General features: G+C 41.1%; 1 protein-coding gene across 1 annotated transcript; it reads left to right on the forward strand.

Moving 5' to 3' along the window:
* The first annotated feature begins 18,211 nt into the window (after window positions 1-18,211).
* Window positions 18,212-20,995, forward strand: LOC125902655 (frizzled-8-like). The gene has a single exon (XM_049599185.1). The coding sequence runs from the start codon at window positions 18,442-18,444 to the stop codon at window positions 20,185-20,187; it is 1,746 nt and encodes a 581-aa protein (XP_049455142.1). The 5' UTR covers window positions 18,212-18,441; the 3' UTR covers window positions 20,188-20,995.
* Window positions 20,996-27,986: the final 6,991 nt, after the last annotated feature.

Raw genomic sequence — 27,986 nt, forward strand, 5'->3', positions numbered from 1 at the left:
AGCAATTACAAAGGTTAAGCCCCTTTCGCACTGCCTGTTCAAGAAAGGAATATCGTCTCGCTGCCTCGCCGTTTTGTATGAAAGGTACGATAGCCAACTGGGAGGACAGAATTGTCTCCCCTTTAAGCCACCAAGGTAGCAACCAAAGTGACGCCTTTGTAAAAGGGACAAGCGGCAGGACAGGACCATCGACAGAATGGGTGTGATGTTTTAATGATGTTTTATACATGCGACCCACCACAGGAGGTTTAAAAAGCAGCTGGAAGCAGTTAGCAGCTAACTCAAATATGAAGAACAGCACCTGAAACTGTCTGCAACTTGAGAAAACAGCGAGGTCCAGGAGCTCCTTCCCTCCGAGCAGAGGACGAGATCAGCTGGCATATAACAGAGACAGTAAATGATTGTTATTAGCCATGTTATGCCATGCGTATGTTATATGTCACACTAGAGGCCAGTGCTGTTGTGTTAAACGTCACGTTGTTCATGCCTCTTTTGCTTTCGGGTTGGTTGGTTCTGTGTAAAATTGTGTAAAAGTGGCATAAGGGGCTTCATAGCTGCCCTACATGGCAATCTCTGTGTAAAAAGGGCTTTTATGTTATGGCTGCCACTTTTAATTAATTCAGCGTTGTTTGACTTTTTTTTCTGCTTGGCATAGCGAATGGTTCCAAATCTCTTCATAAGCCTCTGCTGGTGTTACGAGATGGACAAGAAGCCTGTAATTTTTTTTACATACACAAGCCTATACCCTTGAGTTTTTTTAATTAAAGAGCCAGATATGTTTTGATGCTGTTTCTAAGGGTTGTGCCCATCCAAGCCTTAGTAGTGCTCCAACAGCCAGTCAGCTAACACTAACATCTCCACTCTGCAACTGTTTGAACTCATTTTTCAATAGCTTAAGTGGATATTTTTAAGAAATACGCCTTTAAAGTCACACTTAAGGGTCTCTGTATGTCTGGTCTCTTGTACTTAACACCTGTAGCCTATTGGAGCAGCATGGCTGGCGGATTAGGAATGCTACTCTTGATAATGCATAACAAAAAAGGCCTTTCTTGTTGAGCTTCTGTCTTGAAGAAAGGTAAAGAAATAAAGACCCTGAGACAAAAAGTTGAAAAATGTTTTTTAAACACTTGCCTGCAGAAGTGAAATCCCTGGAGACAAATCTATGTGTTTATTTTGTGAGACACACTTGAAAATGAAAGCCCACAGCATTTCTGGCAAATGCACAAAAGCTGCAGATGCTCAAAGACATGCTGGTGCCTTCAATTGTGTTTTCAGAGACAGAGGCTAAAGCTGGCGCTCAGCGAGTAAGGGAGATTTATCTCTTGCTGCTATACTATATGGCTCACCATAAGAAAATACAGTGCAATGGTCAGTTTACCTTCCAGATGGCTTCTACAGTGTCTGTCATCCATGAAGGGCCAAGAAAGCTCTGAGCCTACATCATTTTAACGGCCCGTGTCAAATAGTATTTATCTATTTCCTGCAATGTAAACACTGATTTAAATCCCTATAGTCTTGATATAGCCCTAACAGTGGAGCACCATAACATACAACGTTACCACGGTTACTAAACAGTTACCTTCAGCTTTGCCGAGATTAGTGGGTTGTTGTCTGGGCAGGAGGAGATGTTTGCGCGCTGTATGGTATAAAAAGCTTTATGTATTTAGGGTTGTGTCTCTAAATTTGGAGCGTCTGTGCCATAAGTACTCAAGGCTCTTTGACAGAAAGGAAAGGAGTGTCTCGTTGTGTCAACGTCTGTGACCTTTGGAGCCGAGTTCAGGGGCTGAACTTTGTTCTTCCCACTGCAAAGAAAAATATCCGCCAAAAAGCAGCAGAAAGTGTTAAGACAGACGGTTGAATAAGCTTCACGCAACATTCAGAACATTAACATAGCAGCAAACCACTATTTATGTAAATATATGGTGGCCATGCATGCCTGTTAGTGCATGTGAGTCCCTGTGAGTATGTCTATTTGGCTGACTAATTGCACCGCTCTGCACTGTACTCATACGGCAGTTACCACTGTTATGGTGACGGCATCATCAGGAAAGCATAGCGCCCACCCTCTGGTTCCACTCCATGTTATAAATGTTAACTCAGTCTTGACAACCAATAGAAAAACACAATATTCTAGACAGGTTTAAATCCATTTCATCCTATAAATATGAATAAAAATGCAGCAGGAAGTGGATCAAATCTAATTTCCATCCAAATCATACCATTCAATAATTGTTTTTAATTTATGTTATTCTTGAAACAAGGCCAATCAAAAACCAGGGTCCTGACACAGGTTCTGAAATAGGCAGAGCTGGTCTGTAATCAGGTGAAACCGCTGCCCTCATTTGCAGACTGACATTTTTATATGCGTCTGAACATTCACAGACATCTCTCCTCCGCTTGGTTAGCCTTTGACAGCACTATCTTGCAAATGAGGGCTCTAGCAGCTGCAATCCTTGCCGACTGCCGCTCTAAACGCATCTGTTGTCAGACTTATTTGAGGTGAGATAGGGTTAATTACGCTCTGGTGCATGCTTTATCATCGCTGAGTGACATACCTGGAGTTTGTACAGGAGCTGCACTTCCAGGGCTCCAGGAATGCCATTCAGTAGATGTAGTGCTCTTTAAGAGAGTTGTCATGAAAACATGCTTCGACTTCACTTGTGATATAATTATTTACTGTGAGCCAGTAGCATCAGTTGAAATACAGATTGTAGATCTGCAGTGCTACATATTAACAATTCACAGAAGTACTATATCTTATTCTGTTACATGTCAAGTTAATGCCATGGAACAAAAATTTGGAAAATATAGAAAAGTACAGGCTAGTTGTAGCAGTGTTGGTACTCAAAGTATCAATAGTTCTAGATTCAGAGAAGAAGTAGGGGAAACTGGGGATGATTGTAGCACAGGATGGTCTTAACACTTTCAATTTCTCCAACCAGAAACAAGCTAAAACTAACCTCATTCACTGTGCACATCAGGGGCGATTGCTCTGAGACAACAAGGGAGGCTGAACTTAAACTAAAATGTCATAGAAGAAATGGTCAAATATGCACTATTGAATTTACATTAAAATAAGAATTTACATTGCATTAAACGTGCGCTAGGATGCGTTTCACATCATGACTATGATGTTCAAACGTCAGCTGTTTATCACCAGTTTTCATACATTCTCGTGTCAGCACAGTGGACACGGAGCCTCCAAGCATTCCTGCGAGACAGCGCTGAGCAGATTTTTTTTTACATAGGTCAGGTGCTTAAACCCATGTGAAAATCTTTGAGGTGTGTTTTGCCGTGGTTCTATGGCATGAGTGTGGCTGAAAAATGGCTTCAATTAAATTTTCGTTTTATAAGTTGCTGCCTCACTACAATATGACAAATTTTATGATGTAAACTTAAAGTGACCTCCCCCTGTTTGAAAGACCAGCAGCCGCCACTGCTGCACATGCTTAGTTTAGTCCACATTACTCATTAGCACCCTGTGGCAGACACTACCAAGTTTACCGGGAAAAACAAATTAAGGTAGTAAGGTAAGTAAATATGTAGTTAGCCAAGTAATTTTACTTAGTTTTAATGTAATAGCATTGCCTGCTTTGTAGTCAAGATATCTTTCACGCAAGCTGTTAGCGCTAATGTTTCAGTTGTTGGCAGTAAGATAAGCTAGTTCAGGCAAGAGTCTGGGTTAGTTGTACAGCATGTAAAAAAAATGTTAACAACGTACCCCAAGAAAAGTTTTAAAATACTTGTCATACATGTCAAAAATGTCACAACCATCCCCAGTCTCCCCTACTACAAGAGGTAGTTTTAGTTATATGGGAAGAACATAAGTGGGTAGTGGTTGTTTAGTGGTATAAATACAATCAGTAATAGCAACAGAAGGTGGAGTTACAATATTAGTAGCAGTAGCAGAGGTGGAATAAAGTCCTATAAAAAAAAGTTTCAAGTATATTTTACATGTCTGGCACTTTCTACTTCCCTTCCTCCTTCCTTCTTTCAGAGGGAAATGTTCTTTCTCTTTTACTATTTATCTGATGGTTGCAGTTACCATACTTTGCAGAGCCTTTCACAGTGCATTTTAGTTGTGCAAAGTCAATTTCGTCTGGTTGTAGAGGAGTATGTAATCCTTAAAGGTGGAAACTTTCAAATACAGGACTTTTATATAACATAATGTAACTATGTTGCAATACTATACTTTACTGACTTATTTCAGTATTTTCCAACTTCATTTGTGCAAGCTAAATGCATACACACATCTTAATTATCAACAATAAATATAGTAGTTACACTTAATATCCATAAAACACCATAAAGAGTAGTAGCCGTTGCATATAATTCGTTATTGTTCCAGGTTTTACTGATAACATCGTATACTAAATTATACTTAATGCTACAAAAGCTAAGTAATTGTTGTGTACGTCTGACTTACCTGTCCGTCACTTATTTAACCCATCTCACTCTGTTCCACTTCTTCTCCCTTTTTACACCCACCTTTTCCTCTTTACACCATCTGATCTCCTCCTCCTTCCTCACTCCCACACTGACCCACGTTCACCCCAGTAACTCACTCCTGTCTGTCTGGGGGAAACAGGGGCGCTCTCTGTTTACCACGGGCCTGTTTGTGTGTATGTGTGTATATGGGTTGAAAGATGGGGTAGACAATTGGCGTGGGTGGGTCAAGAGGGTGGGTGCTGCTGGCAGGCTTCGTCCAAGTCGAGGTTGACTCATCACCTTTGTGTGGAATGTGTCAATGCTCTAGGTGCAAATACATGTATGTACACTGCCTGCTGAGAGCAGCCAACACCCTTCGCTTGGTCCACATTTGGAAGGTTCAATAGGAGAAATTCTCAAAAATCTAATCTAAGCTTCATTTTAAGTAAATTAAATTATGAAATATATCGCATATTTCTATGCTGTGCATATCGTCACTCTTCGTACGGAAACACCTGCATCTAATCTATGAGACCATATACAACCATATACAAACATATATACAAACATATCATACATTTGCATGCAATGGTATATCTGCACACAGTCTGAGTAAATGTGGGAGAAGCTGTTACTTAAGGGGCTAACATGGGTAAATATTAGTAGGGTGAGAGACGAGAGAGACAGAAAGAGAGAGCATGACTGTTTACCCTCCGTGCAGATGTGTGTATTTGTGTGTGTGGGATGTCTTTCTAAGTGTGTGTGTGGCTGTGTGTTTATTAACCTGTCTGAACAAATGTGTATGTTAGTCAGATTTTTACCAAATGAGTAAAACGAGGCCACTTAAACCCTCCAGGAAATAAGTCGAGCCTTCAGACTCACACACTGCGTACATGTTATTTTAAGCCCAAATTACACATCATCTGATATCCGTCCTAAATGGCTTTTCCAGCTTCACTGCTCGGAGTATTCTGAGGTAGAAGGACAGCGGTAAAACGGGGCCAACAGGTTTACCAGCGGTATAAAGAAGAGGAGAAAAAAAAAGGAAAAGACAAGGCCAGCTCCACTAAGATGAGGGAAACCTGCCAAATCCCCAGTTCCCTGAGAAGGAGAGTGCAAGGCCCAGGCACTACAGAGATGCTAGGCTACGTATCACTTTTTCAAACATTTACACTCACAGCTTCAGTAATTCAGGGAAGCTGATCTTCCCAAATGTTCTAGACTCCATTTGATGAAGTAATGGATGGTGGATGTTTCCACGGCATCCAGCGTAAATTAGATGAAAAGGTGTTCAGATAACTCTAAGAAACGGAGTTGTGTAAAAATGATTCATTTTCAGTCACACAACAACATTTTTGCAAGGACGTGTTATTTAGCACTGATTTGTGATTTCAGCTCCTCTACAGTGGTGAATCATTTGCAGATATAACATATAGCATAACACATGAACAGAATTATTGCTTCTACAAGAATGTTATCAGTACTGGACTCTGTTGTGTCACTTTGAAAAAGATCTTTCTACTATATAAAGACAGCTCATTATTTTCTGTCCTTACGCTTCAAAAATTAAAAAAAATCTGCAAATGTATTGGTCTTAATTTAATAACGAGCTGCTGAAAGTTACGAAAAAAAGTCAAGAATATATAACCTCCAAGTGGAAAATGCAAAAATAGTACACAAGGTTAACATTTCTTTTTCTGTACATTTTATCAGCCCATTAAATGACTGTTGTCATCAATAGGACAGATTTGAGATAGTATGGTCCTACTCTACCACCTATTGTTAGGCAGCAGCTTCTAGTATTGGCTGTGGTAGCAAAGGAGGAAGTCAGTTGACAAAGTATTAAAGGGTGTCAAAATCCACACTGGGAGTAGGTTCAGGGTGGACGAGTCAAACAAATGTAGGACTTTCACCTAGGAGACCACTGTATGCGTCCCATATGAAACCAAACACTGATCAATTTTAACAGTATTTCTACACTACATACGTCACGTGAGGTTACGTCACATCACATCACATAAAAAAAAGTACTTATTTTTACCCAAACCATGATCTTTTTCTAAACTGAACCACACAGGTTTGGCACCGAAATTAAACATCACTGAAAGTGAAACCTAACAAAACAGCGACTATTTCACAAACTTGCATATGCACCCGCTGGTCTACTAATAAGTGCAGTTTGCCTCATCAGAAGCATAATGGTAGTGTAACAACTAACAACAGCCATTTAATGAACTGATAACATTCAGAAGCTACTGTAGCTAGCTACTGTAAATAGTGGAGGATTTAGTGGCTAATGAAGACAATTTTTCCTTCAGGAACTGGTGGAAACCAAAAACAGAGCGACAAATGTGAGTTCAAATTAATTATAATATTACTCTTTAACTGCTGAATGTGTAAATATGCAACTATTTCCTAAGTGGTTGGCCATATAAAAGGTGAGTAGATTTTTTAATGTCATATTCACAACTTGTTTTTGCTGTTCACAACTGAGCAAAAAAATGTGAGTGGAGGTTTTAAATAATCTGCAAGACACACAACAACAAGCCACGTTCAGACTGAAGATTCACCGTTGACCTTAGTTCCCAAATATTCAAGAAAAAGCTCGTACAAGCTCTGGAAACAGCAAGTTAGTAGAAGTTGAGCTAACAGCTAGATGTCAATGTGCTAAAATAAATATGTTGTCAAAGCAAAAAAACTTTAAAACTTTTCTAAAACAACTTCTGCTTTGTTTAATTGCACACTGTTCAATCAAGAGCAGAGTTAATTAGTTTAAAACTGACCTGTGACACACATGGCACAGCAGTCAGATGTAGAAAGGTGCAGTGTGTCACCTCTGTTTGCCTCAGCACACTCCAGAAGGCCAAACACTAATGGAACACTAATGGCTCTCAACATGGCTACATTTCCCACCTCGTCACTGTTTGTAAGCCTCAGAACAGCCTCGATGACAAGCTCCCTCTGAGGTGAGAGCCGCTCGTAAAACACAGCCAACGAGTCGGAGTAAACCGAGCTCCGAGGCTGTCGTCACAGCTCTTAATGAATCCTCAGGTCTGTGCAGGACCAGAGCCGGCCAAAAGAGCGTGTTTACCACGGGGAAGACGTCATTGCCCCTGAAGAAAGAGCGTAATTATAAACATGCCACTGCTGTTTCCAGGGGCAGCAATTTAAGAACAGGCCTCCTGTCGCTCCAGGGTCTTAATGACGCCAGCAGAACAAGTGGCAATTTAGAAGGACTCGCGGTAACACCCTCAGTGAAGGGCTGGCACCCTCCTAATTTAGACTACAGTATGGAGGGATTATGGAGAGTGTAGGAGACAAAGTGAGACAAATGGTCAGACTGTGGCAGCTGGTTTCACCCACTGAGAAAAAAAACACTTTAATATTATAACTTATTCACTTGCCATTATCTTTCCTTTTTCCATGAGGCCCTGTTCCCAAACATTATCAGCATTTTTTTTTTAGTTAAATCAATAATTCTCCCTGTGTTTTGTGACTTAATCACTTGATTTATCAGTTTGTACAAGTGGTTGTTTATAGAATGATAAATGAAAACTTGTGCCTTATTTTCAATGTTTTATACAAGTTTAATCATAAGATGTGATAACACATAGCTCAAAGTTAGTTGGGATAAGAAACACAAGCAGTTCTATGGTCCGATTGCATAAACTACATTATTTAAGGGGAAGATGAATGTGAAATGTCTAAATGTTGCTAATATTAGAGCACATGTGTGTATGTGTGTGCAAACAACTACGGTAAGCACTGTAGGTCAAAGTAAACAGAATTTATTATCCAAATTATTACACAAACTGTTTGTTTACAACAGTCTGTGTAATAATTGTGCTGTTCACCTCTCTTCTACATACCTTTTGCTAACCAGGTGTTTGTTTAAAATTTGTTTACTTTTCTGACTGCTCACGTTTCTTGCCCTGATGGACCTTTTTTTATTAATGTTCATGTGTTCCCAGATCTCAGCAATGAACCTGATGAGTATGATGTCATTATTATTGATAGAAATGGTGGCCTCATCTACAACAGTATGACCCGAATTGTATGAAAGTGGAATTTTCTTTTAAGTTGAGTAGTTTTTATTTGTGTTCCACAGGGTTATGATCTGTTAAACGGATTGTGATTTTGATGCAAACCATCTGCTCATGCAGTGATATTTAAAACAGATGTGCATGATTAGGTCCAAGCAGTGAGTGACTGGGCACTGTCAAGTTATGGAAAGAAGGGTGAAACTGTTCAGCCGCAGATTACATTGTATTAAATGTGGTGCACCAGTATGCTCCTGTGTGCCCGTAGCTAAATTCAGGCATCAGCATTGTAAGTGTTGAATCCCTTTTTGGTTCGTCACTGTATATTATTTGAATGTTTGCACCTGTATAGCTGGGCAGATGATAGGTTCCAGTTGAGGGCTGAGAAGATAAAAAAGACAGTTATTGATCTGTAGAAGAACAGTAAGCGGCAGTTTGCTGCAAAGCTTTGGGCTTTATTCACTTTAAAGGTTCTGTATTTGACATTCAGAGCATTAATGTAAAGATATAGTGGAGTAATGGTGTCCTAAGCAGGGGCAGTTCCCCCTTGGTTAGCATCGTTAACTCTGTTAGCACTGTTGCTGTTGATTAGCGCTGTTAATGTAGTTAGCAACATAAGCTGCTAGCCGCCGGCTCAACCACCTCCATGTTGAGAGCCATATGCAGACAGCTCATATGCTTTGAATTTTGCACAGAGCCCCTTTAATTCCTTTTGGTTGAAATTTGCATGATTTGTTTTTTCACTTTTCTCTACCTACAGTGCTGCTCATCATCCCTTTGAAAGCGTCCCACTGACAAACAACATCTACCACCCTTTCCATTCATTTGGGTTCATTTGAAATGCCTAGCAATATCCAGTCATGCAGATCATTTTGATTAGATTTTTTTAAAAGATCTTTACTACTGAAATTCTGCCATCACGTCAATACAATAAGGATGACAGGAATTTGTTTTCCAGTTGTCAAACAATTTTAATAAATTGGAACACTCAACAGTTCATTTTTCCAGAAACATCTTGATGACATTTTAATAGTTCCAGTTTTCATTGCCTGTACCTCTGTTATTGCACGTGAACAGAAAAATTTGAAAGAAGAAATAAAGTGAAATTCTATAATAAAGGCTATCAAATGAAGGCTGGTACACGGTCGCTCAGCCTGACAGAATTTTTTGGGATATACTCAAATGAGTGGCGGCCAGTATACAATATAATGTTTTCATATAGAAGGCGTTCGTCTAAGATATTTTATTAAAGACTTTTTCAGTAACTGCAGAACTGTAATTCTCACTCATATCTTTATTTTTGGTATAAAATATGTACAATAGGTTGTATTCTCCTGTAGCAACATTTTCAGGTGAGTACCCAGATCTAAAGGCAGAAATTGATCTCAGACTTCTTACTTTCATCTGCACACATTAGAAGAGCAGACAAAAAAAGATTTTGTATTACAGAGACATATATTTTTTGTACTCCTTTAATTATCAAGAAGCCTTGAAAATGTATCTTGGGGCACCGTGACCCTCAAGTTAAATATTTCATTTTATAACTAAAGTGTAAGGCTCCATAATGTTACCTTCATCTTGTCTTATCTTCTGCCTCTTTCACTGGACTTGAGCCAATAAAATGTTCTAAGTGTGGGCATGTGTTAAAATGAACCAGAGATACTAAGTTCCAATTCAACAAATGTTTGTGTAACTAGATGTTAGTGTTAGTTCTGGGGACCTTCAAGCCTTTTTTATATTTTAGACCTCTTAGCTGTCATGTAGTGACTTAGAATGTGTGTCTTCGTGTGTGTGTGTTTGGTTTAAAGAGGTTGGTTAACAGACCTTACTGTCATGATCCTGCCCAGCAGTAGACTGATTGGATGGGAGGGTTTTGTGTCACTGTTTGCTCTGGTTAATGAGCGGAAGGAAGGTGAGCCAATACAATACACACACTCAGTCAACAGAGGGACACTGTCAGAGGTGTGTGTGTTTGTGTGTGTCTGTGTGTCTGTGTGCGTGCATGCTGTCAGGGGTGACTGCTTTAAGCCTCACATCCCACCTCAGGCTGATTAGTAGTCGGCCTTTAAGTAAACACACAGCCAACTGCAGAGGAATCTAACCTGGGGAAGGAAGGAAGGGAGGAATCCTCCATCCATCACTGACCAGGAATGGCAAAATGGACACACATGACTGGACACAAATTTCCCCTGGTCGTGGCCAGAAAATTAAAGACTTCCACTCCATAATAACACACTCACAAGTTAAAAAACACATTAAACAAACAGCTGACAAAGTAAACTTGTGTATCTCCCTCTGTGTCTCCTTGTCAGAAAATTAAGTTTCACAAAAATATCAGCAGATTGGAAAACATGTCAAATTTCTGACCAGAGAAACTAAGAACTCCACATAACTCAGAGTTGTAGTTACAAGCTGTGAGTCAAATGAATGACATGACATATTTTTCCAAAAATGGATGCATAGATTTTTCTGAAACTCTTCATTTAGTTATTTATACTCTGATTATTTATCCGGCCAGTGAGAACTCTGTGACAGCAACGTTCCCTTGGAGATCAAGGGTGGCGTCTAAAAGGCTGCGTCCAAACTTAAAGAAAGTAAACATCTTCAGAAGTCACGGGGGCCTCTACGTCTTATCTTGAAATCATACATCAGATCTTATTACGCTCAGGCCCCTTCTCCAATACACACATGAAGTTTTAAATCAAGTATATTACCCTGGGGACCGAGGCGACACTTTATTTAAATATGTATTTAATTGCCAGCTTCAGACAGATATTCAGGAGGGGTTGTGGGGTTCAATGAAACTGGGTCAGGTTGGTTATTAGCGACTGCAGAATGAGGAACTCAGAAAAATCAGGACTTGTTTTGTGACGCTAAGAGAAGGTGAACGTACCTAAAGCAATGTCATTCTATGATTTGGTTATTTAATCTGTGCAGTGTTGGCAAGTTTGAAATAAAGCTGTTAAAAATCTCTCGAGGGCTTAATTTCTGTCTCTGGCCTGTATCTTTTTTTCTTTTTCTTTTTTTTCACAAAACTAAGCAACAAGCTGAAAGAAGCAGGATCTACACTACTTCCTTCCATTAACTTCTAGATGGTCGACTGTCATTATAAAAAGATGCAACACTTAAGCACAGCACACACCTGCAGAATCTCATCATTTAATGCCAGATGCATACACTGGACACGTCAAAGGAAGTAGTTAAGGCACAGTAGCAGGTCCCCGAAGGTAATGCAATTTAAATGGCTGCTGTTTGGGTTGACATGCCAACTCTGGGAAACAGGAGTGTGTCACATCCTGATGAGTTGACTCGCATCAACCCATAACAATGCGCATCAAGAAACAACAAGTGGGCTTACATTTAAGATCAGTGCAGCAGTGTGGAGGTTTGCTAACCAGTGCCCGATTTGAAATAAAGGAAAACCATGCATTTGCTGTCTGTGCTCCTCAAAAAATGTTGAGCCCTCAGCAGTTCTTTGACACTGGGCCTAGACCCTAGGTCAGTTTAGTGTTTCCACCACAAACAGTACCCTTAAGCCTAGTTCACGTTACACGATTTTCACCACAATTTTGACGTAGCAGAGGATCTTGAGAGCCATCTTGGGTTGGAGGTGAGGTGAGTCTGCCATGACGAGTCCTCATGGGTGAACAAGCCATTTAAACTCAAGTTATTTAAACTCATGATAGTCACTTCTTTTGGGCTTGTTTCTAAAGCCCTGGTTGCTTGTTTCTCTCCCAAGATCTGGCAACACTGACAAGCCAGTAAGCAACAACAACAATGGTGGCGTCCACAGGATCATGGGGAGTGCGATGTGTTTGGACCCAAGCCCTGGAGGCAGATCTGATTCAACACTGAGAGGAATATCCATGCCTTTACGATGTGTCGTCTCCAAGTTAAAAAACGTAGTTTGGTGACATCACCGCGTTATCTGGGGCTCTGTCCGCAAGGGCTCGGTGGAGAAATCTTGTGGTGTGCACACACAGGTCGTAACGCAGTTGGTGAGGCTCCCCATGACAGAAACACACATTGCCAGGTATGAACACTCAAAAGACGATAGTCTCCGCGATGCAAAATCAGGGTGAAAATTGTGTAATGTGAACTAGCCTTTAACTGTGGGCGGGGTTGTTGTCACTCACTGCGTTACGAACTGAACTTTATCATATCATTCTGCTTGGTGTAAATGGGGCTATAAATAACTCTTCAAGCTCATGTACAACTCTTTGGAGGTTTTCTACTGGTTCTTTCCCAGTAAACTAAACTAAGCTGAAGAAGTCATACCTTTAAAGCCCCTGTATTGTACGTTAGAGGTTCTCTACTGGTTCTTCAGCTTGATTTAGTTCAGTTTATTGGAGAAAGAATAAAAACACCACATTAAAATAGCCTACAAACAGTGTATTTCCAACAACACCCTGCCTTTATGTGCACTGAAAATATTCCAGAGGACATGAAGCTGTCCAACAATTTGTATGAAATTATTAACAATCACTCATATCTTAAGTAAAAGTATCTTGAAGAAGCATATCTATTTGTCCATGTTTTATCTGGTATCATTCAAGAGCCCCTTGGCACAAAAAATCTAAACAATAATATAGTGCTATATGGCACCTGTAAGAGTAGCCTATTATATAGCACTGCATGGCAAAAGTGCTGTACCTTTTCAAGATAGATGCTATATAACACCAAAACAGGCTTCCCTATGACAACAAGCCAAAGAACCACTTTTGGGTACTGTTAAGCGCCATTTTAGTTTAGAGTGTAATAAACCTAAACTTGCTTTCTTACTCACTGCTCTGATTGGCTTTCAGCTCCAGCGGCTGGATATATTTCCCACAATCAACACAACGTTAATCAACTCAAATTTAGCACATTACGTTACAGGATGAATGGTAAAGTTTGAGAGTATCACACGGCCAAACTTCCCATGAGGAGGTTACAAAGACAAACATTTCAGAGTTTCACAGCACGCCTCAGTAAGTCTGTGAGAACCCCCCCCCCCCTCGCCTTTTTCTTTGGCGTCATGAACTTTGAGAGCCCTGGGAGAATCGGGGGGAAAGAGAGAGGCAAGAAGGGAGGTTAGATAAAGGAGTGGTGGGGTGAGCAGCCCGGAGAATGCAGAAATTGACTTCTAAACAGATGCAGTAATTCCATTTCCACCCCTTTAAATTTGGTATGCAGGGGGCCAGCGCGTAACCCTAAACCCACTATCGCCATTGCACACAGAAGGCGGGAGGCGTAGTCGACAGTTGGTGGCTGGGGCCGCCGAGTCTATCAGCCTTGTTAATCAATACGGGTTCCACTCTGACAGACAGCGATTGGTGTAACTGATGCTCGGTCTGCTATTCTGTTTGCCCCGGTGGGAGGAGGAGGCACCTGTTTCCTGCGACTCTCACCTGCGGTTCACAGCTCGGCTGGAGATGGCTGGCCCAGCATGAGGCATCTGGATCATGCCCAGAAAGTCCATGCACGAGCATGGGAATGTCTGAGGAGTCTCATTCCAACATGAGAAAAATGGTCCACCTGTTTGACAAGATGATGGCCAGTAATGAAAGTAAAGCAAAATGCTGAAAATTGGTGATGGTGTGAACTTTAAAGCTGTACGAGGCAAGATTTTATATTAAGTTCAAAAATCACAAATGAGTTTCTGTACTTTACTGATAACATGCTGTAAAATCTGCTATAAAGACTCCATAACCAATACATATTCTGGTTACATTTATACATCATTCCATGTGCTCAGGAAGTTATAACTTAAAGGAATACTTATTTCCCAAAATGACCATTTGCGTATCAGTTACTCACTCTGCGTGACACTGAATTCATGAAGAAAACTGTTTTTCCGCATGCCTCCAGTGAACGAAGAATCAAAAAACAGAGAAAATTCTTGATACATTTAAGTAAAAGAGAATTGTAATTAACAACAACTATATCAAAACAATTGTTTATAAACTCATACACAACTAGTGCAGTATAATCCAAGCCTCATTTATCCAGTTGTATGCTCAGTGCTTCCTTGACTGAGAGCCCTTACTGATGGGGAACTGAACAAAATGGAAACTTATCCATGCTCTCTTCGAAGCCAGACTCCATTTAGAAACACAGTAATTTTACCTTGCTGAACACAGGAAGCTGCGGGTCTATCACTGCCTTGCTGAGTAGTTTATTGGTGTTATTGTGTGAATTTCATGAATCATAACTAACCCTCTAAAACACCAGAGACACACAATCACACAAATTTACTAACTGATGGTAGATCAGCAGCTCCCGTGATCAGAGAGATAAAATCACAAATTTTCCAATGGAGTCTGGCTGTAAAGAGGGCTGTCTGATGGCACGGTATTGCGATGTGTTCAGGAAGTACTGAGCATATGACTAGATAAATGAGACTTGGACTATACTGCTCAAGTTGTGTGAGAGTTTGCAAACTGTTGTTTTAATATGTTTTTGCTGTTTTTAAACCCGGCCCCCTACAACATCAATTCATCAAGAATTTTCTTAGTTTTTGTATTCTTCATTCACCGGAAGCATGCCAGACAAACAAAGATTTCTTCACAGATTTCATGTAGCATCGGGTGAGCAACTGATACACAAATGTTCATTTGGGGAGTGAAGTATTCCTTTAAATTTTACAACACCTCCATACCTGCCATTTTGGAGGTCGCATGGACAGATGTTGGTATAGGTGAAATTTTAGAGCAGAAATGCTACACTGGTGATGTGAGTAAAAGTCAGTTTGTACACTGGAGCCATAAGGAAGTTCCAGAACACCCGAGCGGAGAAGTATACACACTGGCTTCAGCTTGAGGTCTTGGTTGATGGTTTGTTGGGGTGGTTACTATGTGGACTAGCTGTACAAAAGTTTGGCAGGGCGATAACAAAGTCTGCCCAGAAGCTGATGGGATGCCGGTTGAATCTCTGACTGCCAAAGCACCCATTGGCATTGGACAGCACACTTTCCAGTCTAAGCACTTACAAAAGTTAACTGTAATGCTAAAAGAAGCTAAAGTGCACAAAAAGGAGGAGAGGAAAGAGAGTAGAGGAATGAGTAATGCGTACCGACATGAGGGTTTTATGTTGCACAGACCATACAGCCCTCTGAGATGAACTTGAAACTAACTTGACATTAGTTGACAAGGGGAACCTACCTATACATGTTTGTGTGTTTGTGCCAAAATAAGTTACAGGTGACGATTGCTGTGATTATGCCATGGCACTTTCTCGCAGCATCGGTATATCTACTAGTGAGGAGATCAGTATAACTGTATTTTCTGTATCTAAATAATCTGATATCAGTTAAAGCCTGGATGTCTTCATTCACACATTGGTGGATGGTAAAATATTTCTGATTGTTTTATCTAATCCTCTGGCCGCATCAATATTTTTGCCAAATAAAGGAATACACTTAGCACTAGAAGCTCCAAGAAAGCATCTAAAACTCTATTTAGTAACATTTTCGTAATTACCAGCTCACCCAGCACCCTCAAAATGATCTTCTCACAAGACACCCCACCCAGCTGGGACCCCAAACTGAGCTGAATAAGCATCCTTTAGCAAATATTGGAGTTTGGGCTAATTAGTTTTGATAAAACCTGTGCATTAGAAGCTCGCTGCCTGTCTGCCAAACCGCCTCAGCTCCATTTGAAGCCAATGAATCCAATAAGAAGTGTGAATGACTTTAATTAGTGCTATCACAATGCTGTATCTGCCCATGTTAGCTTATTTTCTTTAGGCTGAGCTCTGACAGTGTTTACACACATACACACACACACACACACACACACTGTCCTGTTTGTTGGGCCCAGTGGTGTGTCGCAGTAATCGCCGGCCCAGCATGCTCTGAGTGAAACATTGGCACCAGCGTTAAGACAAACAGCCCCTCCTCCCTTCAGACCAAGACGACCCCCTGCTGTGGGCTAACAAGACCACATTAACCTTCTTTACCACACACACACGCACACACACACACACACACACACACACACTCTATTTCCCATGCATGCAAACAGCTATGCAGACATATTTACGTACTATCACACATAAGCATGTAACACATTTTCTCTCATTCTTTCACACATGCATCCAGCTCCGAGGCCACATGCACATTTTCACGCATTGTCACATTCAGAGGACACTGGAAGTCATTCAGTGCACCGGAGGACAAATGACGGACAGTATCAGACTAGTGCTCCCTTGTGGCTTTCAGAACCATTTGCCGATGAATAATTGATACAGTGGCTTTTCATAAACTTTGCAGTGAATTGAACTATCAGGGTTACAGCAAAAAGACTTAAAGGACCGAGCGGCTGAACAAAAGTTTGGCTCTGAATTAAATGATGAAATAAATTATAAGAATATGGAATTTAAACACTAAGGTTACAGTGATTGTGAAAGTATTTTACTGCATTTTTGTGAGGTAAAATGTTGGATAATTTGAACTCTGACTTGGATGTAAAAATAATTTTAAGAAAATAAAATGGGAAACAGAAAACAGGACAAACTTACTAACTAAATATCTGTTAAACAGAGAAAATTAGTAATTTTTATGGTATGCTTTATTCAAGTGAAAGACACAAGCTGCTTTATTTTGCATCAAAAATAAAGAAACTTAAAAGCTTATACCCAGATTGCAGTGACTGTGACTTGCAGTGAGCATATGTGCATATTTCAGGGTGGACAGAGAGGACACATCCCACTCAAAATTAAGAACATGTGCACTGGTGCATAAATATTTACAGAATGCAGGAAATTAAGTGTTTGTTTTTTTTGCTGATGACCACCAAACCCCCTGCTTCATATGTGTCTCCCCCTGTTGAAACAAAACCTATGTCATTGGCAGTAAGAAGAGACTCCGTATTTTTTCATATTACGGCTGCATGATTTAAACCCATGACAGAACGGTTCTTTTCATATTCTTGAGCTAACAATTTCAGATTTTAAGAACACAGCCTGACGCAGACCAGTGTATGTCTTTTCAATATAAGTCTATCTGGCTTTATAAAGGAATGGTATCTTGGCAATGCATGTTTGATTTTGATGGATATTCTTGAAAAAGTCAAACCTGAATGAGCTGTTGTAGATTCAGTTACCTATAAATACTCAAATGGCACGTGATACATCCTAACTTTAAAAATGTCCCTCTCACTATCCAGTCCATGCTGTATTTTTAAGCAAATATTTATATTCTATAATCAATATGGACAAAGGAGTAGTTAATCTCAGAAGTGATGTGGTGGTAACTAAATAGCTGGGTAAGGTAGTTTAGTTTATTTACTTTATTAATCCCCTGAGGGGAAATTCAGTGACCTACAGTTGTTAGTCAGCCATCAAGCATGATGCTATGATGCATTCAGGCACATCCTGTATCCCACCAGTATAATAAGTGGTGACTTTATGTGAGCTTACGCCTCACTGTCTTCATTCCTAATTACATTTCTTCCTAATGTTGCTATTGTATTATAACTCCCCCTCCTCGTGTTTGTAAAGGAGCAGTATGTGTGTGTGTGTGTGTGTGTGTGTGTGTGTGTGTGTGTGTGTGTGTGTGTGTGTGTGTGTGTGTGTGTGTCTGGAGGGGGTAAACAGAGACAAAGTGATTATAACCCTTCCTCCAGGGTGAACATTTTAAACAAACACCTATAGAAGGAACCCTTGATTGACTTATTCTCCCTCCCCGCCCATGCTGGGGGAGTGTCCTCGCTCCTCCCGTATAAAACCCAACGCACCCACCAACACAGGAGCATGCAAAGAGAGACTCGGTGCTACACCGACACAAAGGGAGAGAGGAGACTGGCAGTATCCCAGACTGTGTGAAAGTAACGCGCTTGTTTTGGATATCACACGCACCGCAGAACCATCACAAACTATCTGCGCTCTAGCATGAGTTCAACAGCATCCCTGGATTAATCGCGCTTGCAGCCTACTTGCAAAGCGCAAGTTCGCTGGCACTTTGTCGAGGACGAATCGCGCACAGAAAACAACGATGGAGAGGAGCATCCCGGGATGGTGCGTGCTGCTAGCCCTCGTCCTGCACGGAACGGGTTGCATGGCGGCCAAAGAGCTCCAGTGCCAAGAGATATCCGTGCCTCTGTGCAAAGGAATCGGCTACAATTACACCTACATGCCCAACCAGTTCAACCACGATACGCAGGACGAAGCCGGCCTGGAGGTGCACCAGTTTTGGCCGCTGGTTGAGATAAAGTGCTCCCCGGACTTGCGCTTCTTCCTCTGCAGCATGTACACACCGATCTGTCTGGAAGACTACAAGAAGCCCCTGCCGCCGTGTAGGAGCGTGTGTGAGCGGGCCAAAGCTGGCTGCGCTCCGCTCATGAGGCAGTACGGATTCCCGTGGCCAGACCGGATGAGGTGCGACCTGCTGCCCGAGCAAGGCAATCAGGACACGCTTTGCATGGACTACAACCGCAGCCAGACCACCACAGCTTCTCCCGTGGTGGCGAAGCCGACCAACCGGCCACTGAAGCCGTACAACCCCAGGAAGAAGAGCGGCTACGGTCGCGGCATCCCCGGGAAACATAAACCAGCAGCGTCCCCGTGTGAGCCTGGATGCTTCTGCCGTGCGCCCATGGTGCCAGTGACCAGTGACGGCCACCCGTTGCACAACCGCGTCAAGACGGGACAGATCCTGAACTGCGCCATGCCGTGCCACAACCCTTACTTCACCCAGGAAGAGAGGACTTTTACCGCCTTCTGGATTGGCCTGTGGTCCGTCCTGTGCTTCATCTCCACTTTCGCAACTGTGGCGACTTTTTTAATCGACATGGAGAGGTTTAAGTACCCAGAGCGCCCCATCATATTCCTCTCCGCCTGTTACATGTTTGTGTCCATTGGATACATTGTCAGACTGATCGCCGGTCACGAGGAAGTGGCGTGCAACAGGGAAAACGGCGCTGAACACATCCACTATGAAACCACAGGTCCTGCGCTCTGCACCATCGTTTTCCTGCTCATTTACTTCTTCGGCATGGCCAGCTCGATCTGGTGGGTGATACTGTCACTCACTTGGTTTCTCGCCGCTGGCATGAAGTGGGGGAACGAGGCCATCGCCAGTTACGCACAGTACTTTCATTTGGCCGCCTGGCTCATCCCCAGCATGAAATCCATCGCAGTTTTGGCTCTGAGTTCAGTGGACGGAGACTCTGTGGCTGGGATTTGCTACGTAGGCAACCAGAATTTGGATAACCTGCGGGGTTTTGTGTTGGCACCGCTGGTTATCTACCTGTTCATCGGCACCATGTTTCTACTGGCTGGGTTCGTCTCGCTGTTCAGGATCAGGAGTGTAATCAAGCAAGGGGGCACCAAGACTGACAAACTGGAGAGGCTGATGATCCGGATAGGAGTTTTCACAGTTTTATACACAGTCCCAGCCACTGTCATAGTGGCGTGTTACTTTTACGAGCAGCATAACAGACAGACATGGGAAATTACGCACAACTGTACGTGCATGACAGACCCGAACAGGCAGAGACCGGACTATGCAGTGTTCATGTTGAAATACTTTATGTGCCTCCTGGTAGGCATCACTTCGGGGGCCTGGATCTGGTCCGGGAAAACCTTGGACTCCTGGAGGACTTTCTGCACGCGGTGCTGCTGGGGGAGTAAAGCCTCAGCGGGCTCTATGTACAGTGACGTGAGCACGGGACTGACATGGAGGTCTGGGACAGCCAGCTCTGTCTCCTGCCCCAAACAGATGCCACTGTCCCGGGTTTGAACACGGGGGTCATTCGCTCAAATGCATCTTATGTCATTTGACGCTAAAGACTCAAAACCAGCGTTTATCAGTAAAGACTTCTTTTGAATGTTTTATTTGGGTAATTTGGTAAATTATTCAAAGTGAGTCACCAAACTGCCAGTTTATATCTAACTTTGATGACGAGCACTCCCTAATGTAACAGTTTGTGGTCATTTATGTGTTCCATTCTACTTAAAAAAAAAAAAGTTATAGGATCAGTTTGGTATACTTAAAGAAAGTGCTCTCTTCTTGCCTTATCCAAATGACGTCCATGGGTTTGAATAGAGGGTGTTGGGTAGGAGAGGGAGGGGAGGGGTGAGTAATTGTGTTGGGATTGTCCATCAGCGTGTTGTAATTAGCACATTAATGAGCGCCTAATGGCTTCTCTTTAAATAATGAGACTGTCAGCAGCAGAACAATGTACCTGGCACGAAGAATGCAGAGTCTTATCTGGGCTTAATTGAATGCGCACAGCTGACAAGATCCCCCTTGTCGATAGGTTACATGGTATAGCTGAGACTCTTCTTCGTCTTACTGTAAGGAACCGCTGTGTCTTAAACATAAGATTCACAAGACTGCTCTGCTTGAAATGAGGTCAACCCCGGGTTGTTTCTTTTTTTTTTTTTTTTTTTTTTTGTCTACAAGATGGATTTACACTTACATTAATCAATGCCTTAATACTGTCTCATACGGGTTGCATTAGCGCGTAAAGTGTATTTATATAATTATTGGTGTACATATATTGTACATTTGTATATGAAAATTTACGAGATTGTAAATATGTATAATTCACACTTTGATAGAAAATTTTATTTTGAGAATAAAACAACTTTTATTGAATTTTCTCTCGTGCGCCCTGGTCATTCTCGCCCTAACTTTGTTGTGATGTGATGCAGTGAATAATTTTAAAGTCTGTCATGCATGCTTAAAAAGGTATGGACTTGTGTTTTGCGTGGTTTTGTGGAGCGCACAAGCTGAATCTTAATATCTTTGTGCGTAATGGCGGAGTTATGACAGTAAGAGATTCTTTTATATGTAACTAAAAGTCCTAACTTTCCTTAGGGGGCACATGCGATCTGTAAGCTTTATTAAACCTCCCCGGTGTTGCAGGTTCACATGCTGTGAGACGCAGAGAACAACATTGGCATGGCAGTATAGGGGCACTACAGGTGGTCCTCTCAGTTTAATGCCCCCTGCGCTTTATTAACTCTTGACTTCTGTCCTCTGTAAAACTCCCGATCCAGGCTAAATGTGTCACGCTTAACTTAATCCTGTCTTTACGCTTAGGAGTCAATTAACTACTTACCTACTTTTTAAGTCCTTTTTTGTCTTTTCAGAACAGGTGGATTAATGTTAATGGAGGGAGATCCTTATTTTTTTTCCCAGTGCTTGTTAAAATATTTTTTAAGAAACGTGTGTTTGTGAAACAAAGCAGAAAAGGCAACCAGAAGCCTCAAGAAAATTACTGGGGACACATTTACCCGACCACAGTGGTGGATTTTCCCGCAAAAATTTCAAAAAAATATCTGCCTCGTGGTAATAGATGCTTATTATGAACGTTTAAATGGACTGTTTAGGTTGTTTTTAATATAGTGGATGCTTTACAACGTAGAGATGCCTCGGGCTCATAATTAAGGCGTCAGTAAAGAGGGACAGACGTTTTAACACCCTCTTACTGCCGTGCGTAAAGGTAATTACGGCAGTGTGTGGTCCATTTATCATGGGACTCCTTAACTGTCAGTATCTTCACTAAATTGCGGTTCAGGAAATGTTCAAAGTTTGTGCGTAATGCCTGCAAAGGGCACGTAAGTGGGGTTTATTTTGCCTCTAATTTGAGAGAGTATTGTGCTCAAATGAGTTAGGAGTAGTAGTAGGAACAGTATTTCATCACCTCAAATGACATGATGGATGAGAATGGCAAAACTCCAGCAGCTCCAAACTCTGGAGAAGACTCTGAACTCCACTTGCGTGAGGAGAGACGGATAAAGTATTATCATGCTGCCACCTTGTGGTCGGACGATTGAACTGACAGCTACCCGTAAAGCACATAACTGAATCCAACAACTGAATCCAAATTAATATCGGTTTTAACCAACCAGAGTGAGAAAATTTCACTTGTCTTTGATACAAGTTTATGTTTATAACCCCAAAAATTCTTGATTTTAAATTAAACTTCCACTTAAGCTTCTTTAAGTTTATTTTTGAAGTATTTTTCAGCACAATTCCAACACTTTTAGTTGGAGGTTCCTATTAAATATTTAAATCCAAGACTCCATGTTGTTTAATGGCCGCACTGACACAACAAATCAGAAATATTGCAGACATCTTGTGCATAAAAATGACTCCCAAATTAAGCCTGAACTATCAGAATGAGAGAAGAATTTATTGCCATGTAGGTTTACACCCACAAGAAAACTGTGTTGATTTTTGCTGCACGCATAAAAACATACAATAAACATATTAAGATAAGATAAGTAAAATTAGGGCAAAGCACTGCAACACTCAAGAACATAAATACAGGATAGAGAAAAGTACAATATAAACTTGGAGGAGACTGTTTTTGTGGTGTGAGGTTTTGGTCCTGATGGGCCGCAGCCTCCTGCCAGAGGGGAGTACAACAAAAAGTTTGTGTGGGAAGGGCCAGCTGCAGTCTTTCCTGCCCTGGCGGCGTGCAGGTCCAGCAGATTGCAGCCGATTACCTTCCCAGCAGAATGAAAGATACGCTGCAATCTGCCCTCGCCTTTTGAGGTTGTAGCAGTGTGCCAGATGGTGATGGAGGAGGTGAGGATGGACTCAATGGCAGGTTGAACTTCTTCAGCTGCAGCAGTAAGTGTATCCTCTGACTTTTTGACTTGAGGTCCCGAATAAAAATATTTCGGGTAGTCACCACTAAGGGTCAAGATAATGCTGTAATACATGTATTTCCAGGATGGAGCCATCTTGTGGACTCAATGCCAATTCATGCACTGAAACAAGTGGACATTTCTGATCTTGACACTAAATAATCTGTTACGTTGACTTTTTTTTGTGGAACACCATACACTGAAATAAACAAATCAGTTACTTCCTACAGAGGTCTAATTGTCTAAAACTGTCTCCCTCAGTAATTACATTACACAAATTAAGAGACACCAGGTCTTGTTTGCTCTCTCCAATGAGAACAAATTGCTCTGCCACTGCTTGTTAACCATGAGACAAGTTAGCTTCCTCTTCCATTTAGTGTGTGTGTGTATCTCTGTGTTGTTGCAGGGGGTCGGGCATGTTCCCTCGAGCCCAAAAGCAAAAAAAAAAAATCAACAGAGGAAATGGGTTGAGAGGTCATGCCTGATCCATCTCCTCCAAACATAAACAAGACGCTGGCTTCAGGGAGAGCTCATCATGGAGAGATGCTATTGGTTACATTTGGACAACCCAACTCCTCTTCATTGGTGAGGATGTTTATGAATGCCATCTTTGTCTAATGATCTGATTAGCTGTCTGACTCTGATTGGATTGTAATAAATCATGTTAAGATGTCTGGATGGCTTACATGGGCTGTTAAAGGTCACATACTGTAGCAGTGGGAGTCTGTCATTTCAGAATGTATACAAAGCTGGGTGGAAAGCATTTTGCTTTCTATAGCAGCTATTGTCATGTCATAGCTGATTTACAGTGCAGTCTAAAACAAATATTTCTTCTAGGCCTCACTGACGTGCCTTTTGATTGACAGATGAGTTCGCTGCTTTCTGCTCCAAAGCATGCTGGGATCAACTAATCCATGACTGTAAAAACAAGCTGAAAAGTGAAATCGTCATAGTAAGAGACTATAATAAGAGATATGCTGTTTTACAAGGCAGCACAATAACTCTGACATATTAACACCCAGTGAGCTGACATTTCTAACCAGTTGGCAAACAGTTGTCTATTTACACATCAAACAGACACAGGGTGCATTAACATTCATTTGTCACCTGGCTATAAATCCAATACTGATTCTCTTTTAGCTCTGTTTTTGGTCTCCACCAACACCTGAGGGAAATATCTGTCTCTTTAGCTTCTAAATGCTTCATTATGCTCCAGGGGCAGAGCAGAGGGGTGGCCTCTGGGGTTCTTCTGTTCAGTTCAGAGTATTGAAGACTACATTACTTAACATTATAAGGTGACCTCTAGCACACCTTGTAGTCCTTTTCCAGAGGTTGGGTTTGAGTCCAACCTGTGGCCCTTTGCTGCATGTCATCCCACCTTTTCTATCACTCTCCAGCTGCACAATCATTAAAGGCAAAACTGCCCAAAAAATAATCTTGAGAAAAAAAACATTGTTTAGGAGAGCAGCCCAGATGAATATGGCATGGATTCAAATGTAGCACATTTGTCAGCCAAACATTCATTCTCTGAACTCTACTCCAGCCCAGTATAAGAAAAATAGGTTTAAAGATGAGTAATGCTGCTTAGGCCAAATCCCTACCCTACCTGTGTTATCTATCTTAAATATAGTAACATCAGACTATTTGTTGCCTTTTTTTAGGTGTCAGGAGTAGCAATCAGTCATCTTCAACATCTGCTTGTGTTGTACTTTCAGAATGATGAGGACAGTTAGACAACAATACGATTCAAAATAGGACGTAGGCTCAACAGGATGACTTTCTTCCTTTGGTAACTATCATGTTTTTCCCAAATGATGCATGGATTTTAGGCATTCTATCGTGTCAAATGGTTTGAAAAATAGTGAATATAGCTGATAGGCTATATGCCGTAGCCTAAGCACGTTGCCTACGGCGATGTGAGCATTTATACTTGTGCAGTGGTTTGTCTGTGTCACTCTGCAGTTACACCTCCAAAACATTAGTCTGCAGCGGAGGTGCTGTAAAGTTTAGTTGATTCAAAACACACATTAAACATGGCTTAATAGATCCAATTTCAAACACAACTACGCAAATTGGCTTTGCAGCATTCACGTTTCTTTATCTGGACACATTTTTCCCACAAATACAACACGCTAATGTTATTAGCACAAACCTATGGCATTTTATATTGTACAAATTAGCCTAGCCGCTAGCGATTTTTTTCCTATTCTCATATAAAACCAGGAACAACAGCAACATTTAACAAAAGTGACGGCACACAATTTGGCTCTATTACAACTCACAAAGTTCACCGACAAATCAACTGTCATACTAAACATGTTCTCCAAGCAAATACAACATGCTAACGTAGCGCTGGCCTATGGCGTTTTACATTGTATAAATTAGCCTAGCGACGAGCAGAGATTTCCTCTGTTCACATTATGCCAGGATAAATGCTGAAGTATAAATCCTTGAAGGATAAATCACACACAGACTTAAATATTATTTTAGTGGGGGCTTTACTGTCTTCACAATTTATTGTTTCTTATCTGTGAAATACAAGTAAATAAAAGCTTCATTTCCACTGAGGGAAATAGTTTCTGCTTACAGAAACAGACAGGAGGTCTGCCAAAAAAGCAGCCAAGGAAATATCTTGTCAATCTTAAACTCTGTTACATAACAGTAAACGTGCTCTAGTATAGTTCTTAGTGGTAACTTAATTGAATAGGACATTTGTGACCAGGGTGGATATATTCTCCAGTGAATGTTTCCAGACTTTAATAGGCACACTGCTAAATTCACACATGAAGATCAGGTTACTTGTCCCAAAGAGTGTTATTCAGAGTGTGAAAATGGTTGTGTCATGTATGGTGTTGCTCCAAAATCTGAGAAAATGAACCAGAGTCAGCTAGATTATCTCAGATTTGGCAGAAAATCTGTTTTATGACCTGGGTGCATGGAGCTTGAAAAACTTTTCCAGCCAGGTGAGGTTTAAGAAAAAAATGCAATTGAGTTGCATTATGGGAAGTGTAGGATCTAGTGGGGTTTTAGATTCACTTAATCTAGAGACAAAAGAGAGGATATCCCCACCTCTTCTGCTTCAGTTTTGACCATTTTATTTGAATGTGTCTCTCCTAAATCCTCCAGGAAATGAATAAGCCGATAAAGTAGGCTACCCCTTTGATCGAATAGCAGGAGCAGAGCTTATGAGTTTTAAATCTGCTCTGTGCGGGCTGATAATTGTACCAAGGTTGGAAAATTAATTCAATTGGTTGTTTAAAAATGGCACACATAAGACCTTGATCTTCCTTTCAAGGTACAGGCAAAGAAAGGCAGATTTCAACCCGAGCAGCCTTTCAGCTTCAAATCATTTTCACGGTGGCTGGTGTTTGCTCAAGAGCAGCATATCTTTGTCAGCCTCCTTAATGAACTAATCTGTGGACAAGAAGTCAAAGCAAAGACAAGACTTAGATGCCATTCAGCTTTCCTTAACACAAAACCAACACTCTGGGATCACTCTTTCTCCTTCACCACTCAGCAACTCCTCATCATCTACATCAAAGGGAGACAGAATAGATTTTGTTATGTGAGCCACAGCCATCAGGGACAAACTCCACCCATCCCCCTCACATTCATCTAAACTACAACCTTTAGAGGTGAAGAGGATGCTGGGTAATCAATATTTTTGATGCCTCTGACATCTTCTCTGATGTGCTGTTGTGGTCAATGTTGAGTTTTCCCTCCTACTTCTCAATCTCCTCCATCTGTCACCCATGAGATCGGAGTGTGTTATTGCACCTGAAGCGGATGCAGGTTGACGTGTTGGACTTCAGTTGAGGAAGAGATCGATGAGGAGCGAAGGCACCAACTCCTAATATTCTGCTGTGTGTTGATGACTGAGCACAGCTGTGCATCACAAGGTGCATATATGAGGCTTCTTGTCTCTGAATGAGATATCTACCGGTTAAAGACCTTTATTGCAGAAAAGTCAAACACATGACAGATCTTTTTAAAATAATAGTAAGATATTTGTCACAGGCTGGATCCTTTTAGATTTAAAACAATGAATGGTGAATTTCAGGTAATGCTCTTTTCATATGTAAAGTAAAATGTTACATATTATTTTTTAGGTTGAAAAAGCAGCACTGAACCTTTTATTAGATATCTTTCCAAAAAAAGAGGCTCAAGTCTCCTGAAACATTTTTATTTTGTTTTTCATTATTATTGGTTCGTTCTTATTTTCCACTTATTTTTATAACTATTACATGAGTAACCCATTTCACCAAAGTATTTGAAATGGTATGGCAAAAAATGTTTACATTCTCATGCTGTTTCTCTCCACTGCCATAGTTACCTCTGACCACTAGATGGCAGTGAAAACAACACTATCCTCAAGTTGTATGACGGTCGAAAGATAACCAGGGAGGGTCCTTCATGTGCCAATATCTGAAGGATTTCTACACAAAATACCAAAATAAGTTATATTCTTTGTTTCACTGTTTGTGTAATTTTGGTGTAGGGCAATTTTCATTATTTCAATTTGGGTCTAATCAAGAGAAATCTTACAACTACTACTGCAAGTCTAGTGCACACATTCCCAAATCTGATTACTAAAACAGCAAATTAACAGCAAATTAATGGCAATGATTTTGAGATAAGATGTGAAACTGTCACACATGCAGGTGAAATGCTTAGGTGTCCACATACTTTTGGCTATGCAATTATGGGCAGATTATGAGACAGTGGTTCCCCTGGGCACAAACACGCAAAAGGCCCCACAACCTCTCCTACATAGGAGCAAGACACACAGACTTTGTGTTGGCTTTGCTGATTGCCTCTCTTTAAAGTTGTCAGATTTTTAATTTATTTATTTACTTATTGTGGTTTTGTGTCTCTTTGGGGTAGCTTTCTGTGTTCTTGTGGCTGTTTTATGTTTCTTTGTAATCATTTTGTGTC

This window comes from Epinephelus fuscoguttatus, linkage group LG15 (genome assembly GCF_011397635.1).
Source record: "Epinephelus fuscoguttatus linkage group LG15, E.fuscoguttatus.final_Chr_v1".
In the NCBI taxonomy this organism is placed as follows: Eukaryota; Metazoa; Chordata; class Actinopteri; order Perciformes; family Serranidae; genus Epinephelus; species Epinephelus fuscoguttatus.

Coding starts and splice junctions, on each gene's coding strand:
- LOC125902655 (XM_049599185.1), top strand. CDS start 18,442: ATGGAGAGGAGCATCCCGGGATGGTGCGTGCTGCTAGCCCTCGTCCTG.